General features: G+C 36.0%; 1 protein-coding gene across 1 annotated transcript in view; it reads right to left on the bottom strand.

Annotated features, from left to right (window-relative positions):
* Positions 1 to 1,178: 1,178 nt before the first annotated feature.
* The window catches only part of LOC131167724 (probable alpha-mannosidase At5g13980), a 31,978-nt gene continuing 14,624 nt past the window's right edge, over positions 1,179 to 18,532 (bottom strand). The window contains exons 9-29 of the mRNA XM_058126584.1: positions 18,367 to 18,467; positions 18,185 to 18,278; positions 17,920 to 18,087; positions 17,740 to 17,829; positions 16,895 to 16,960; positions 16,734 to 16,790; positions 6,833 to 7,052; positions 6,569 to 6,705; positions 6,252 to 6,320; positions 6,045 to 6,104; positions 5,878 to 5,949; positions 5,128 to 5,175; positions 4,754 to 4,873; positions 4,427 to 4,492; positions 3,942 to 4,054; positions 3,735 to 3,819; positions 3,243 to 3,353; positions 3,070 to 3,165; positions 2,842 to 2,889; positions 1,683 to 1,751; positions 1,179 to 1,599 (exon numbers count right to left, since the gene is read on the bottom strand). Coding sequence (XP_057982567.1) covers positions 1,327 to 1,599; positions 1,683 to 1,751; positions 2,842 to 2,889; positions 3,070 to 3,165; positions 3,243 to 3,353; positions 3,735 to 3,819; positions 3,942 to 4,054; positions 4,427 to 4,492; positions 4,754 to 4,873; positions 5,128 to 5,175; positions 5,878 to 5,949; positions 6,045 to 6,104; positions 6,252 to 6,320; positions 6,569 to 6,705; positions 6,833 to 7,052; positions 16,734 to 16,790; positions 16,895 to 16,960; positions 17,740 to 17,829; positions 17,920 to 18,087; positions 18,185 to 18,278; positions 18,367 to 18,467 — 2,163 coding nt within the window. The 3' untranslated portion in view covers positions 1,179 to 1,326. The remainder of the gene's footprint in view (positions 1,600 to 1,682; positions 1,752 to 2,841; positions 2,890 to 3,069; positions 3,166 to 3,242; positions 3,354 to 3,734; positions 3,820 to 3,941; positions 4,055 to 4,426; positions 4,493 to 4,753; positions 4,874 to 5,127; positions 5,176 to 5,877; positions 5,950 to 6,044; positions 6,105 to 6,251; positions 6,321 to 6,568; positions 6,706 to 6,832; positions 7,053 to 16,733; positions 16,791 to 16,894; positions 16,961 to 17,739; positions 17,830 to 17,919; positions 18,088 to 18,184; positions 18,279 to 18,366; positions 18,468 to 18,532) is intronic.

The following is an 18,532-nucleotide window of genomic DNA, read 5'->3' as shown; positions in this document are numbered from 1 at the left end:
AGCTCAAGCCCTTCAACTCCTCGTCCAACTCCAAATAGTCGCAATGCCTACCCCTAAAATCGCGATCAAGATACGCACGGCTCTTGTTCTTGCAATGGTCGCCATCACCGCACCTTCTAGGGCTTGTTCTGAAATCTGGTCAGTCGTAGGAGTCTAAACGACGATGACGGCGGTCTAAATCCTAGTGATGGGCTCTATAGCCATTGATGGGACTACAGCTACGATTGCGATTGGAATAGTTGTCTGATCCCAACAAGTAACGACGGTTGTCTCACCCATTATGGTGGCGTCCGGTAGAAGACGACGAGGGCCTTGGTAATGAAGAGGAATCCATGGAGTTCTTGAACCTTGTGGAACTCTGTTGGGGGACCTCGTGAGATTCAGAAGTCATCGAACCTCTACTTTGGCTGGCGATTTCCACCATTGATAGTTAGGTTTAATCTCCTAACTCTAATACCATGAAAATAGAATGGAATTTCTATATTTCTTGAATAATTTTGTATAGACCAATTTACAATATTTATAATACAATCAGGAGATCTAAATATGGAAATAATCTCCTAAACAAATCTGTTTCAATAATATACAATATATACTTCCCTAAATTACTCCAAGATATTTGAAGATACTCGAGATTCCTACACCCTGCAATATGAGGCTATGAGCAAATCCACCAAGCCAAGTCCTTAGCTCATTTGAGATGAGCCTATCTGGAGTTCCTCTTGGAAGTTCTGGAGTTCCTCTTGGAAGTTCCATTAGTGAAAAAATAATCAAACAGGGAAGATGTTATCTAATGCTAAAAATATTGCCAGCCAAAAACATATGATAGGAGTTAAATGAAGAAAAATATAACGTAAGGGTTTTAACGCTCATTGATTCAGTGCATGGCAAAACACTTCATTAATGTTAATCAACAAATAGATTTGACTTCAAAGGAGAATTTTGATTTTCATTTTTAACTTGAAGGGAGTAAATGCCAAATTAACCTCCTTAAGGGAGATTTAAAGTTTACTTTCTGGTATTCCTCATATTTTTGTAGAGTTTTGCACATGCATATTTGAATTTAAAAACATGCTTCATAAGTATGACTGATTGAAAAAAATGCATCAAAATCATAAAAATACAAAGGAAATTTCGACACGAACCAATACTGATAATGAAAATTGACAACTACGTACTGCACACAACGGTTCATCGCATTTAAGCGGACGCTTGTCTGTGATGGATAAATCAAATGGCAATAACCAGCTACAAACAATTCTCTCATAAGAGTTTCAAGTGCAACTGGATTAAAGCCCGGAAAAAAAAAAATGCAGCAGAAGGAGCTCAGTGCCTTATCAAATCTACAAGGATGTCCTGAAGCTCCTGCCCCAAGACATCAGCCATCCCATGCTGGTGGACGGTATGATCAAGGACGATAATCAAGGTGCGAATTTCCATTGGAGCAAGTTCCACAACCAGTTCTGTAGGATCAACAGGTCTTCCCCTCATCACCTCAGGCCCTCCATGGGAGCCCTTCACATTCCAAACAAGCCTCTTTTTTTCCATTTCAGCCCTTTCTTGGTTGGCAGATAAGCTCATCTCTGTCACTTTGCTAATCTGAAGTGAGCAAGAAAGAAGAATGTAAGAGAGAGTAATTGTTACGAATGTGCAAATTTGTGTCGTCATCCAATTGCCTCTACCTTCTTGCCAGGGAAGAGCTTTTTCAGTTCAACTTTTGTCATTACAGAAAGGTCCTTGTCCTCTCCAACCTTTTGCAAAATTTCAACAAAGTCAAGGTGGAGCAAAAGCATGGAAAACTAAAAGCTGACGATTGGACAATTTCTACACAGAAAAAGAATAGAAAGGAGGATCTTTCATATATTGGTGAGGCCATACATCCCTGCTGCTCCCATCTCATATCTATCAGAAAGTAGTGCTTTCGAAGCAACTGTAGGATTATAAGGAATGAATTTCATATGATTTCTCAAGACAGTAGTTTTAGGGGGGTCAGCCTGTAATTGTTGTTAGCTCCTTTCCATGCAAAGTGCATCTACATATAAGTTCGGCAGTTACAACAATAACAACAAAACTAAGCCTTAAGTCCCACTAGATAGAGTGGCTATATGAATACCCTTAAGTCCCACTAGGTGGGATCAGCTATATGAATCATTTTCCACCAATTTATGCATGGGGACCATTTCTTCAGACAAATTCAGGGCTATTAAATGATAAAAAATATAAGTTCAGCAGTTAAATGATAAAAAATGAGCCTTTGTGTCATAATATATATATATAATATGAGAAAAAAATTTAACAAGATAAAGTCAGCCTTTTGTCAAAAAAACATTGGATCTAGGCTCATAATGCTACACAATAGGAGCTCTGTCAAAACAATAAAAGAAAAGGGGGGCAAAAACAAAACAAAACAGCTCAGGAATAGAACCTAACTGACTAAAAAAAGGAGGCCAATTATCCACTGAACTGCACATTAAAAGCAAAGAAGTGAATGACAAGCAGGAATTCTATGAAAAAAGAAAATCAGAAGAAGTAAGATCCCGTGTTTCATGACATGGAAGCCCTATACTAAAGTTAGAACCCCCACCTCAGTTTTGAGAGGAAAAATAAAAAACAATCCCCTTCAAAGAACAAAAGCATTTGAGGTGAATTAATATCAACAATATGGATGAAGTAACAACACAATTTACAAACTTGAAATTTAAATGGAAAGCTAGGACACCGTTTCAGAGGATCACCTTAAGTTATTTAATAGCATATCTATCAAACAAATTGAGGTATGGTGCTGGCATATCAAGTGGGTAGTCAAAATTCAGATATTACATAAAAAAGAGATGTTAAAACCTCATATAAGTGTGCCAACCGAAGGAGAACTTTTCCATCATCAAGCTCCTGCAAATTTTTAGAGGGGGAGAGATTTTAACCATGGAAAGAAAACAAAGGGAGAATCAAGAGCTTAAAATTAAGGCTAAAAACTCCAGGAACTGTACTTTCACAGTTTTTCTTACTCACTGGAGAAAGTAAGAATACTATTATTTCTAATGTCAAATTTGTAAGAATGAATCGAAGTACCTGGAGAGTAATAATGGCAATGTTATCAGGTAAACTATAGGAGTTGTCAATGGCCGAAAATGTTGGTACATGAGAACTTGTCCAGTCATCTCCATCCTACAAAAATGCAAACTTATTCAACCAAATGGTCCATGAGATTAAGAAATATACTTCTATATTATTTTTCATTTCACCTGCTCGGTGAAAGCTAAAAGAAATGGAGAATATATTTCCTGTCCAAATGAACGTCTCCACTTGGCACCCTCTCCTGGAGGGCCAATCCTAAAATAAAATTTCCCTTGGACCTGCAAAAATTAACTAAAAGTTAATTAAAGCAACAAGTAATGCTAAAAACCATTAACAGCGGTCATTCACATTGACAAGATTATGAGGTAGTCAATGTGCGAGGCACCCAGTGTGAAAGGCTCTCACACCATTGGGGTCTTAATTTGAGCCGAAAGACAAACTGCAGAACTTTAGGGCCATCAATTGGAGACAAAAAATGAATACAATGTCTAACACCCTTACACTGGAGGCTAGAATTAACTTCCAACAATAAAGATTTCTGAACAGACTACGACTAAATTAACGAATTGCAAAACATCTAAGCTACATCATCAGCTGGAGAAAGAACCCCGATGAAGGAAGCTCATTAGTGTAAAGTGAGTTGGGTAAGATGGGCTTACAGTCAGTCCTCTGCATTCATTTAGGATACAGTCTGTTTCATTTAGAGCCTCTGCGACACCTCTAGAATCATCATATAGCAGTCTCCTGCATCAAAAGAAGAATATCTGCTATCATTCTGATAATGCATGATGAAGTTTGTCGTCATGAATATTATAGGTGAATACACAATTCATAAAGAAATAAATATATTGAAAGGGGCAACATACCTGTGGAGCATCAGCTCAAATTGTCCATCAACTATACTGGATCCTCCCACAGATCGATCCACCAAAACTGAAAATTCTGTCTTATTATCTTCCATATACATTCCAAGATTAATCTGAAGAGGTGTGAAAAATTAGATATGAAACAAAAGGAGAAACTGAACTAAGTGACTCAGCAACTGAGGGCCTAAAATCTTTTTAAAAAAATATACACAGGTCAAAGCAAGCAATAGAATTTAAAACAATAAAATACCTCTGCATAACATGTTTATTGTGTTTTTAAACGAGAAAAAATGCCAGTATAAATTAATACTTAAAAGAAACTATTTAGCTTTTGATATATCAACTGATTTCTTAGAAGCAATGGCGAGCAAATAATATTAACTAGTAGAACAGACATCCTCCATACAAAATTTCCCACAATAAAATCAGAAGCCCAAAAGTCATACAAGTATTGTGCAATAACTTTTCTTAAAAAATATACATACTGGATAATAATTTCCAGCAACAGGTTGGTCCACTTGTAGTTCCCAGTCTGTCCTATAATCACGAACCTGCAAATCAAGTAAAATTTTAGATTATCATCCTCAAGAGTTAACTGAAAATGGAACCTCAATTCAAATTGTTTCTCTACATGCAATGTGCTGAGGGCAACTGGTTCCATTTATGGCTTATAGATATTCAAATGAAAAACACTGATACCAGCTTCTAGTAATTAAAGAACTGTATAACATTCCCAGTGAGCAACAATAATCTGCAACAAGACAGCATCTAAACTAACAAAATTTGTACTGTACAAAATGGATGAAACATACCCTCTTGATAAAATCACGTCCATTAGAATCAGTGTAGAATGTTTTATTGGTTTCCATTGTAGTCGTGATTTGAGTAACAACTTCTTTCCCAATTCCATCGTCAATGGGAATGGGCCCCACCTGATTTTTAGTAATTTAATAATGCATATAAACCAACATAATAAAAAATTATCAGCTCATGAAATTTAGCGAAAAGCTGGAGCCTCCATTTTACAGTTTCCACCCTCAAAACCTCAACCCCTTTGTAAAAAAAAAAAAACAAAACAAAACAAAAACAAAAACACAGAGAAAAGAAATACCATGTAAAGTTTTCAAACCAAGAACAAATTCGCCGAAAGTACTACAGCCAAATAAAAATGCCAGCAGTAACTTACACTAAACTCAACTTCAACATGGTCCTTTCCCTTGAAAAGTCTGGTGACCTGCATAAGCATTCAATGTTAAATAACAGGCACCATAATAATAAAATTTCTAATTTACTCTTAATGTTTGAGTGTGTGAGTGTGTGTCTGTCTTTTATTGATCGCTTAAGTCTCATAATCTTCTCCAAAATCTAAAGTATCATTACTTGGAGTCTTTAACCAATGGAAGTGGTCAATGTTGTAGCAGAAAAATGTGTAAAGTTAACATTATCACATGTCATGAGTAAGGAATGGCTAACTACATGGCACAGTTATATGATATTCTTACAAACAAAGCTACTCAAATATGATCCTTGATGTAAGATTTGAGATCCTCAATTGCAATATGCACAATGAAAAATGGTTGGTGGGGAAGAGGAAGAGAAATCCTAGCTCTACAGCCTCATAGACAGTTCAGGCAGAACTTTTGAACTTTCTGGAGCTCTAATGACAAAATTGCAACTGAATAATCTGTTCTAAGCCAATCACGTAATCAAATCTGTAAGAGAACATGTTTATTAAATAATCTGATTGTCCCTCTAATCTTATGTCTGCGAAAATTTTGCATTCAAAACTTTCTAAATTAAATCAAGCATGCAATCCATTGGATACCAATATATTTTCACTTTAGCATTATATTGTTTCTAGAGCTGAAAGAAAAGAACTTGAGTTTCATGAAGAAAAAAAATGCACAAACAACAACATTATGACAGAGCAAAGCACCTGATATATCCACTGATTGATTTGTTCATGGACTTCATCAATAACTGGTCCACGCATTACAGTCAAAGGAGCCTGCAATTTTCAAGAGCACCTTTCTAATTGATAATTGCCATAACAGTTAATTATATAGAAGGGATGAATGTAAAAATCCAGAAGGCATAATGCACCTTGGTGTCAGACTTTATGGGATGTGTACCATTTGGACGGAATATATATGCTCCAGATGCCTTCAAACGAATAACATAAACTTCATAAGAAAACAAATAGAAAGAGATAATTTGTTTATTATGTCAAAAATTAATTCAAGCATATTTATAACAAAAAAAGAGAATAAAAACTCCCAATACAAAAGAACATTATTTAACAGGTGTCACCTGAGGATCTTTATCACTTTTATCAGTTCCGTTGTAGTAACTGTAGGACAGTTTGACAGATTCATTGACCTTCAAAACCAGAACAGTGCGTCAGCTAGACAGGAAATTGTTATTATCATTTTTTTATCTATGCATTTTCAGTGTTCTCTGTCATCCTTTTATTTCTTGGCTGTTAAACATCCCCCCTCGCCTCCCCTCCCCCCCCCCCCCCCTGCCCGGGGCAAACCAAAAAAAGCCGAATGATAACAGAATAACGACAACAGGAACAACGACTGCGCACTGAAGGATACAAATGATGTCATTGGTATATTACATACCGAGCTTCTTCTATTAACATAATCAAGTTTCCCTTCATGTGCAGAAAATGTAAGCCTTAAATTTCCCTGACCAACTTCAACAGTGGACTTTCCACCTTTTCGCAAAGTGTATACTGATGATCTGGTTGAACCAGCACCTGCAATTGAAAGTGCATACAGATTACATTGACACCTCAAGAAAGGGATTACATTCTTGTATTTTCTTGTTCAACAAGGAAAGATCATTTCCATAATTAGGGGGAAAAAGTAATCATATGAGTAAACCTGGTCTTTTGGCACTTGAGATGGTGTATGTGCTGAAACCCAGGGGTAGTACAGTGGCCGTAAATGCAATCCAATACTTAGGTGTCTCACTTGGGGTTTTACCCAAGTATGCCTTGACATAGAAGTTTCTTATGCCCAGGCTAACATTGGCTAGAGGAAGAAGCTGTGATTCAATTTCTGTGCCCTCAGAATCATGAACAGTAACACCTTCATTGATAACCTAGATCATATTTAAGTAACTTGTAAGAAAATGAACTTAGAAGCCAAAGTATAAGAACATAGGATTGCAGAACTACTCATGGAAATTGCATCCTCCATAGAGTCTATCAGCTCTATCAGATGACAAATTATAAAAATATCAAAACTGCTGTGGTATACACAGATTATCAGATGCGCACAAGTGTGGTCAAGGCACAACAAATATAAGGGAAGAGAGAGTGCACAGCTCAATTAGTAGCAAATCATAATGCTGCCTGTAACAATTTGGAGTAGCATCAAAGCTGGAACTTTTTTGGCAGCCCACCTATTGAGGTCCCTAGTAATTGAGGATTGAAATCCCACTTGCATGAAGGAGAAATTTTATTTTTCCTTAAAGCTTGAACTCGGAGGAACAATCAAGGAAGCATTTGGTCAGAGGCCATAGAACCAAAAATAGCTGCTGGCCAAAATCACCAATTAACAATCATATAAATCCTCTAGATGATGATACTTTTGAGAAAGAACTAGGGATGTGAATGGAGCAGATCTTGAGCGAGATAGTCACTACCATCCCCCACTCCTCACCTACTGTCCTAAATCCATTTCAGGACAAAACTACTATCCTATCCCGAATCATTTGAAGCCCCAACTCTCATTCAGCCTCTGAATACCGATCCAAGTAGTGCCCTGATATCCCAAATCCACCTTGCAAACTAGATTTTTTTTTTTTAAGTGAAAGTTGTTAATCAAGTTAATATAAAGTGAAGGTTCATATTCTTGCAATCTTTCAAACATATATATTTTTCATTTTTTATCATTCTTTGCTTTCGGGCATAAGGTCATTAGACACATTTTTTCATATAATACAAAAATATTCTGGTAGGTAGGGCATGCCAGGTTATAAACGGGCAATAATTAGGCAGGGGGGATTTGGGGTAGAGAAAGAAACACTTCCCATCTATTGCCCCAAATCCACCTCGGACCATTAAAATATCCCCAACTATTGCCCCAATTATGCTTAAACACATCTCAACCAACCTAGGGAAGGTATTATCCATTTTGACCCACTGACCTCACAATTTTGTCTGATCAAAGGTGCCTCACATAGTTGGAGGCTGAACCATCCTTACAAGTCTAAGATCTCCCTAGTCCATTGTACACATCCACTGTGGTCCAATCTCTAATCAAAAGGGCCCTCAACTCTGAGTGGGGCTTACACCTCTATAGGATCTACTCACATGTTAGTACCCCTCCGGTGACTCTGATACCAAATCAATCTAATTAGTTGGATATAGTTTACATATTATGTCCCATGCTCTTTCGATTGAGACCACAGTTGTTAATGTTAATGGTTTTTCAAGCCATTTAGCATTATTGGTATATGTTAGTGTTAAGTGAGTCAAGTTTTTAGTGCCGTTGCCGGGGAATATAAGTTTTAGTTTCGAACTAATGTTTTTTTCCATTATTTTGATTTTTCTCATGAAAAAAAAAAGAAAAAAAATTGAGTTTTGAAGAAAATATGGCTGCACCTGCACAACACAATCTTATGGATTTTTTGCAGCCTACATGCACCACTGCATCATCTTATACCGTTTTATCTTATAGTGCGCTTAATTTCATGACTCAATGTGGGAGGACGTCATTGATACCTCAGTTCTACGGGATGGAATTCGAGTGTCCTTATCGACACTTGACGGAGTTTGAGTTGACTTGCAATATTATTTTTCCTAGTACTAGAACTGATGAATTAACTAGATTTCGTTTATTTACTGCATCTTTGAAGGATAAAGCGAAGATGTGGTTTAATTCTTTGATGCCTCATTCTGTCTCTAGTTGGAATGATATGGAATGTGAATTTCTGCATAAATTTTCTCCCTCACAAAAAACTCAATTTTTGTAGGAATAGATCAATCAATTCAAGCAAAGAGCTGGCGAGAAATTTCATGAAAGCGGGAGCAATTTAAAGATCTAGTCAATATGTGTTTCTACCATTGATTTGAATCATGGCGCCTGGTCAACTACTTCTACACTGCATTGACTCCTAACTTGAAACAGTTCATCTGTACTGTGTGTTCAAGAAATTTCTTCGACAAGGAGCCTAATGAGGCATTGAATTTTCTAGATCATTTAGCTGACTATGCTCGGCAGTGGAACACTGGGATTGACAAAAGGCCAATTGCAGCTCAGCCATTGAGAGCAGTACATGGTAGAAAGTGGTATGAGACACCCAAAGTTCCAACTGAGACAGATGAAGTCAAAGAAAAATAGGAGGAAGCAAACTCAGAAGTGAAGAAGTCAGTTAATAAGGAGTACCAACCTGTGGTACCTTATTCTCAGAGATTGGCAGCCATGGAACCGTCTCTCCCGACTAGAGTAAATGTCAAGGAGTGCAATACTGAAACAAATCTCTGCAGTGGTAAAGTGAATGGTACATCTAATAAAGAGGATGAGCAGAATGGTGAGAGCTTAAATTTCAAGAAACCAGGTAAAAATTCTAATGTTGATGTTTCTAAAGAACCGAAGGTAACTATTCCGACACTTTTTCCTCAGAGACTGGTTCTTAAAGAATTGAATTTCCTGGACAATATACTGAATAAAGATCCCTTCTTGTTAAAACAAGGAAATCAACCTGCACATGTTTTGTCTGGTACCTTAGAGAGCATTGATTTAATTGAGGCTAACTTTTGTGTAGGTAACAAGATTGATTCATTGTGGCGACTCAAATTTGGAAACGCGCCAATTCAATTTATAGACCTGCACCCATCAGATTAAATTCCTCCCGAACCTCCACCAAACATACTGTGATGTTTTTCTTTCCTTTGTTTTTCATTTTGTTTTATTTTGTCTTATTTTAATTTATTAGCAGGTACATTTTCCTTTAGTTTTAGTTTTCCTTTTCCCTTACCGCTCTGCCCAAGTACGCTTCTACTTCCCTCAGTATCATTCTTTTGCTTCTCTTTTCAATCAATGAGGACAATGCTACATTTTAGTTGGGGGGAGAGCATTTGTATGTGATATTGTGTGATACTATGTGCTTCCACCTGATAAGTTTTAATGTGATATTTGCATTTTATAGATGTTTGCATGTTGGTTAGGCCCACTTTTTGGGAAATACTGGTATTGAGCTCAGAGCATACTGAATTCCTTATTTGTGAACGTTACATGCCCAAATTTTATTTTTTTTTCTTTTTGAGGATATGGAGCATATAGGATGTAGTGCAATAAAAGTTTGAATCAAAAGAGAGCTTTATCCATTTCATTTAGTTGTAACCAAGAGAAGGATGTTGAAAGTCTTGCTACACACACTACACAGGTTAGAAGACTTAGAAAGACTACCTTAGACCATTTCTAGTTGATATACACTTCAGTTGTTTGGGACTCTAATGAATCATATCCTAATGGCTTAGAAAGAAAGAGAAAAAAAAAAGTTGGAAGCAAATGAAAACAAAAAACAAGTCAGGGATTAGTTGCAAAAATAAGAAAAAAAAAAACAAAAAAGGGGAATAAAAATAGGGGCACAATTGTGTAGTGGAAAGAGCTACTTATTACCGGGGTCCTAACTAATCAAAAAAATGGATACCTTGTAGTAACGTGACCTACTACCGGGGTCATAACTAAACAAGAAAGTGGATGTTTTTTGAAGTGTACTAGTGTGAAAGCCGCCAGTACAATGGTTTTAAATTAGAGTAAGACCGTGCGGTTGTCTCAAACTAATTGATTGTGTTTGAAACCGTTAATGTTTGCTGGTGGTCAATCTTGGAATTTTGATCCTCTCTTATACACGTGAGCTTTGTTACATTCCATTACCTTAGTTGTTTTACTAAATGGTGTATAAATCTTCTAGTTGAGAGTAACTTGGATCAATCTATGTCCTGTGTTCCTAAACTCATTAAGCATATTTCATGGTATGTAATTTTCATAAGTATTGAAATTTTAGTGCTTCTCCCCTAGATTGATTGCATTCACGTTATTTGCTAGGGACTAGCAAAACATTAGTTGGGGGGTGTGATTACGCGCTTAAATTGCATAATTAGGTGTTTTAATTCATGCATTACGAATTATAATTTTAATTAAATGCCTAATTAATCTCAATAAATTAACATTGTGTCTCGTTTATAACATTTGGGTTTTATTGAGTAAATTATGAATTTTTGGTATTTTTTATTGCAGGGCGATTATTGGAAGCTAAAAACCGACGGTACTTCGTAATCTATGCGTAACTCTCTCATCCGACCTCCGATTCTGATGATTCAAGATGTTGTAAAAAGATAAGAAAACGCTCTACAATTTTCATGTTTTGCGTTTTGAGAAATACTAGCTGCATCAAGGTCGAAATCGGACGTGAAGTTACCATACGCTGTTTTATGGACTGTTTCGACATTACTCCGTAATATGGGCGTAACTTTCTCATCCGACTCCGATCGAGACGATTCAAAATTCTGGAAAAAGCTGAGAAAGAGATCTACAACTTTCGTATTTTGAGCTTTGAGAGATACGGGTTTTAGTATGGTCGAAATCAGACTTGTTCGCTGAGGGACAGAAACTTAAAATTGAGCAAACAAAACAAGAAATTGAAGAAATAAAACGATGTAGGCCGGGTCCATTGATGTGACCCGGCCATGCAATTCAAAAAAACAAGGGGCTTGTGTGTGTGTGCTGGCCAAAGTGAGGCCTTGGTGCACTGGGAGAGGGAGGGTAGTAAAGGAAAAGCAAAAAGCAAAAGAAAGAAAGGGGAGAAAAGGCTAGGAGGAATAGGGTTTCTTGGCAAGTTGGCAGTGCACGTGATTGGGGGGCTTCTTTTAGCTAAAGAGTAAATAAGAAAAAAAAGCAAAAGGGGCTAGGGTTGTTTTTGGGGGGTTTTTGGCTTTAGTAGGGAGTGTAGGGTTTTGGAAGAACAAGAGAAGGTGGCGTGTGGGAGCTGTGAGGGCAGTGTGCCGCAAGAGAAAAAAAACACAGCAGCTTTGCTGCTGTGTGGAGACCCGAATAGCAGCACTCTCTCTCTCTATTTTAATTAATTTGTTTAGCTAGTTGTTGTGCACCTTATTGTTATTTTAATGGATAGTTTAATGTTGAGTTTATGTTGATTAATGCATTAAACACTTTCACTTCCATTATTGTTGAGTTTATTCTCTCTCTCTCTCTCTCTCTCTCTCTCTCTAGTTTTTTTGTTAGTTTGTTTATTGTTATTTATTTTCATTTTGTCATTCAATACACGTTTTAATATTTAGTTTTGGTGAATCATTACATTGAAAATTCGTATTTGGAGTTAATGTTGAATTTAAATTTCTGTTTGAGTTGGTTGGTGCATTATTGTTATTTAATGGATAGTTTAATGTTGAGTTTATGTTGATTAATGCATTAAACACTTTCACTTCCATTATTGTTGAGTTTATTCTCTCCCTCTCTCTCTAGTTTTTTTGTTAGTTTGTTTATTGTTATTTATTTTCATTTTGTCATTCAATACATGTTTTAATATTTAGTTTTGGTGAATCATTACATTGAATATTCGTATTTGGAGTTAATGTTGAATTGAAATTTTTGTTTGAGTTGGTTGGTGCATTAATCCATTTCACTTTTAAAGAGATTTTTTTTTTTGGTTCACTATCTCTCTCTCTCCTTGTGCCATTTTAATATTTGTTTAACTTTTGTTTGGGATATTTAGAGTGGTTGCTTTTACTCTCTCTCTTTTAGTTTTGAATCTTAAATACTTGTTGGAATGAAATTTTATTTGGGTTGTTTTTATTATTAAAGTCAGCTTGTTTTTCTTTTTAATTAAAGTCGTTAAATCTAGTCTAAGTGATACTTTGTGTTGAGTTTGCTCGCTGCATCTATTAAAAATTAATGTTGGATTTAAGTATTTGTTCAAGTAGCGTGTTTAGGTTATTTTATTGTTGAAGGACTTTTGTTTAGGTTAGCTTAGTTAATTTAGGTTGATTTTGTTATAGTTTGTTAAGATGGTTGAATGGATTGTACTAGGTTAACTTAGTTAATTTATTTGTTTAATTGTATGTCAGTTATTCTCCTGCTTATGCACGTTATGTTCTTGTTTTAGGTTTTAATTTGTTTCAATTTCACCACAAAGTTTCAAAACCCCCAAAATTTAGAATCTAAACCATGTTCAGTAAAATTTGTTTTCTTATTTTCTTTGCCTATTTCGTGCTAGTTTAGAACTAATTTGCATTCCCCGTGGAGACAAACTAGCCTATTTGGGCTAATTATTACACGACGTAGCTCCTATACTTGGGATAGCCCTAGTGCTACTTATTTTTAGAAGTGAGTCATTAGGCTCCGACAGTGCATAGTAGATCATTGTGTATTTTATTATCATACACCATCTGACAAGACATCCTAATTGTGTATGTCGAATCACGGATGATATTGTAATTAATGATGATGATCATCAAGTATTTAGGACCTAAAGCACTTACGACATAATAAGTTTTAGACCAAAGATTTGGGACCATCAGAGTACTTCTTGGATATAGAAGTATAGATATCTCGTATGGGAATTGTCTTATCGCAAAGGAAGTATGTTCTTGATCTTCTAAAATGAGACGAATTTGTTATGATACAAACCTGTTGATAATACCCATGGATCCTAACAGTAGGTTAGTGCCAGAGATGGGTGATGTGTTGCCTGACCGAAGACGGTATCGAGAAGTTGTTGGAAAGTTAAATTGTCACATAGTCACTTCTCCTTATTGTGTATTTGAATGATATTGTAATTACTGGTGACAATGATCAGGTATTTAGGACCTAAAGCATTTCCTATAGACAAAGTTTCAAAAGAAAGATTTGGGACCATTAAAGTATTTCTTGGGTACAGAAGTATCAAGATCTAGTATGGGAATTGTCTTGTCACAGAGGAAGTATGTTCTTGATCTTCTAAATGAGACTAGGTTGTTAGGATACAAACCTATTGATACACTCATGAATCCTAACAGCAAGTTAGCGCCAAGATGGGTGATTACCCGACACAAGACAAAGGAAGACTTGTTGGAAAGTTGAATTATCACACAGTCACTCAAGCAATATATCTTTTGCAACAAGTGTTGTAAGTCAATTTCTTGATTCTCTAAGAATAAGTCGGGGAGATTCAGTAATTCGCATCTTGAGATATCTCAAAGGTGCACCTAGAGGTCTCTTATCAAGATCAAGTTCACACTTATATTTAGGGATATATGGATGCAAATTGGGCTCAGCCACCTTCTAATAGAAGATCTACAATTGGATACTGTATCTTTGTTGGGGTAGTTTGGTTTATTGGAATAGTAAGAAACAAACTGTGGCGGCTAGGTCAAGTGCTTAATCAAAATATAGGTCCATGGATCACACTACATGTGAATTTGTTTGGTTGAAGAACATATTAGAAGAACTAGGTTTCCACATTCTCAACCTATGGAGTTGATGTATGATAACCATACTGCTATTCATATTGGCTCCAACCTGGTCTTCCATGAGTGGCAAAACACATTGAAGTTGATTGCCACTTTGTTCAGGAGAAACTCCTGCAAAAGCTCATTAAAAGCACTCACATGAAGTTAGATTTGCAATTGGCTGATTTATTCACTAAATCCTTGGGGGATGCTCGTGCTAAATTCATTTGTAACAAGCTAGGAGCATAGGATATATATGCTCCAACTTAAGGGGGAGTATTAATGGTTATTTCGACTATTTAGCATTTTTAGTATGTGCTAGTGTTATGTTAGTAAGTGTCAGTTGATAAGGGTATTTTGGTCATTGGTGTATACTTAACATATAATACAAAAAAAGGGAGAGACCTATCATTGTGATTAGGTCTTCCATTTTACTCAAATAATTTAATAGTTAAAATCATGAACCAGACTATGATCCAAATTTAGGTAGTCTATCCAAGTCTAGTGTGGAACCAAAATGAGGTAGGATCGTGATGGGATCATAATTGGATCAGCAGAGTCGCAGGATTCTGATCCCACTTGGGATCCTATGGATCCTATTTCCAGAACAGGGCCCTTATTTAGTTTTAGGTTTTTAGACACAAAGTCCAATAAACAATTTAAGGCTGCCACGATTTGAGCTAGGTCCAACTGGCCCAATTTCATTCTATTTAGGGAACAAAATCTGGGAGCCTGGAGATTGATGCTGTTTTCCCCTAACGTCCAGCAAGAGAGAACTCAAGCTATCAAGCAGTGCAAAGCATGCTTTCTTCAATTGACTACTGCAGAAACTCCCAAGTTCAAGCAAGTGTCTGTTCCTCACAAAGTCCAATAAACAATTTAAGGCTGCCACAATTTGACTGCAGAAACTCCCAAGTTCACTCCTCTTCTTCTTTGTTAAAATCTCCTCTTCTCCTTATCATTTCACAACTTTGTAATTTCTATTTCTTCTTCTTAACCTCCTCCTCCTCTTTTAGTTTGATGGCAAAGAACAGTGACCTTGCAGCAGCAGCCTGCGGTGCACTTTGTTGTTCTTTCTTTTTGCAGTAATGATGGATGAACTTACTAGGAGTATCCAAAATGAGGTTCCAAGGTGTATGTTGTCTGCAGATATAGTTTGCAACAGCAGTGGATGATATTGTCTTGACTGATAAAAACAGAGGTGGAGTAGAATCTAAGTTAAATGGAGAGAAGCTTCAGAATCTAGAAGTTTTAAGTAGAAAAAAGACAGAATATATGAGATGTAATATTAGTCATGTTAGCAGGAATATTGTAAAAAGATTAAACTCGATGGTCAACAGGACAAGAAACTAATAGCACTAGTAAATTTCAATTACTTAGAACCCACTTCACAGGATTAGATTCAAGCCCTAGGGGAAAGTGATCAGAAATGCACTAGGGGCACTTCTGTAATTTTTTGTCTTTCTTTTGGTCTTTTTGTTTTATTCTTTTTCTTGCATTATGGGAGGATATCTTATTCTCCCTGTTTTATTTCTATTCCTTTTGTTATTCTATTCTTCTCCTTTTCTAATAAACTTCTTTGTTTATCCAAAAAAAAAAAAAAATTCACTAGGCACCAGATGACTGTTCTAGCTCAGGATTAATTATAGGACTGAAACACAATTGTCAATCCTTGCCCAAATTTAACAAAGTGCAAGATATTCTCCCATTTTTACTCAATGCCTTCCAAATAGTGCCTTAAAGATTCCCAAGTTTAGTCTATTTTATTGCAACTGTTCTAAGATTCAAAATCTTTCCCTACAACCCCCCCCCCCCACCCCCCACCAAAAATTAAATATTCAAAAAAGCTTCCAATGTATACTCCACCAATTACAGATGGTTAACAGTCTGACTTAAGAAAGAAGCTATCTCCAAGTTTCTTTTTTTCCTCAAAATCCTCAAAATTTTCATCATTGCAGAAACCTGTAGCAGATGCATTTAGTTCCTTTTCCATGGTCAAGCAAAGCTATAAACATATTGAATTGTTTTCATATTTTAATTCTTGTAACATTTCCAATCCATTGAAAAAACGAAAAAAAAAGTGTAAATTCTTATAGAACATAGTCACTTGTGCAAAGATACCGCAGAACACAAAGCTTATCGAAGATTTAACACATCATCAAAATTGTGCAGCATCATTTTCATCAATATATACAGCAAGCATGACCATCACATTTGGTTTATAAAAGAAATAAAAAGACTATAAAAGTTATACTGTGGTTTTTCTGATTAATGAAGTGTTGCCTAAAGATCAAGATGTGTAAAGCATTAAGATCAGAAGCACTCACAGGAATTCGAATTACATCCTCTCTCTTCCACCCAAGAGAATTGTAAACAATTACAATCTGCAGAAGAGATAGATCCCATTAGATGATATATTCTGAAGCAAAAAAGGAAGGCAATATTTTAGCAGTCAGAGACTATGAAAGATATGGTATATGTTCCTTACCAAGCTCTTCCCATTGGAAAGGTCAATTTCTGATGGAGGACAGTAACTTATGTTCAAGAGTGGACACTAAGAGGAAAAAGAATATGCATGTGTCAAAATTCATCATCTCTTGAATTCATTAGCGAATGAAAAGCAAAAACAAAAAAGTATCAAAAATAAAACTGTACACAATACTGAAGCTAAAATATGTGTGTCACTCATCAAAACACACCATTTTAAAGTCATTAATGTCCTTGTAAGCCAATATACCATAGCAGAGTTTAGATCTATTACATTCTCCCTAATCCCTCTCAAAAAAATATATTAAAAAATTCAAAACAAAACCACTTAATTTTTGCCAATGCCAGACAACAAAATGATTTAAACTGTTAAGTGGGGATCAAGTAAAAAGGTCAAATTATAATATTTGTTATTTGAAAAAAAAAAAAAAAAAGGCAAGCATGAGATTTAGCATGTGTTTAAAACTTGAAGTTCAATCATTTATCTCTACTATCAACATACAGTGCCATAATGAGTATTTAAAAAAATATATTAGATACATGCTATATACAATGGTCTGATAATGATAATGTTTTTATAAAATATAAATTATAAGTAAATCATTTAGCTGATGACTACAAGTGCGTATATAATAAGTGCCATCCACTAAATTATACCATGAACTCACAGAGAGCATCCGCCTGTATGAATTGAAACTTGCAACTCAGAAAAGAATGCTCCCTAGTAAGTAGAGATAATAATATACTGAATGTCACTTAAAAGTTGAAACAGTTCCATGAAAATGCAAGCTGTTTAAGCTATTTAATGCAAACAGCTCACTAGCTTAGGGGCTTATAATCTTTTGCCTGTTGAAACTTTGTAGTTGGGTTCCCACACCCAGCGTGAGATTTTGATTCAGCCAAGCAAGCAAGCGATGAAGCAACTAACTCCTCAGCCTGCACTGAGATAATGAAAGTATTAAGCATTTGACCTAGAAGCAGCAAAAATATAACAAGAATGAATGTTTCAAATGTTTAAATCTCTACCTCCACATAGCCCATTGACAGACGTTTTGCATAATCATTAGCCACATGCTGTTTTTCTGTACCAGTTACAGCATCATGATGCTGGGCAATTGCCAAAGCATCTGCCAACGCATCTGTGTTGGGCCCTGAATTACTCCTTCCTTTAAAAAACTCTAATTGCCTTGCCGCCTGATTATAAATCAGAAACATATAGAGTATAAACTCAAAGCATGGTAAGAAAATGTTCAAAATTTCCCAGGATTAAAAAGAGAAATGTGAATGCTACCATGTAATAGCCACTCATCATTCTGACATAGCGTTTGAAGGATGGTCTACTCGTAAAGTATCCAGTCCAGTAACCATTCGCACGATCTGCATATCTAATTTGACGCAAAAATCAGTCTCTAAGAAGGGGCCAGGCTGAGGAAATAATGTACAAAGAATGAGATCCAAAATATTTTAGCTTACGGGAAGAAATCATCGGTCTTGATTGGCCATGATTCATTTGCAGCATATTTTGCATCAGTATATATTGATGGGGTTGAGTAGAGCGCATTAACACGCCCATCCTAGAAGAATCCAAGAACAAATCATTTAGAACAAACAAAAAATTAAAAAACTAACAGATTTCACA

Source organism: Malania oleifera, chromosome 11, assembly GCF_029873635.1.
Source record: "Malania oleifera isolate guangnan ecotype guangnan chromosome 11, ASM2987363v1, whole genome shotgun sequence".
Classification (NCBI taxonomy): Eukaryota; Viridiplantae; Streptophyta; class Magnoliopsida; order Santalales; family Ximeniaceae; genus Malania; species Malania oleifera.
This window is presented reverse-complemented; position numbering and strand designations above follow the sequence as displayed.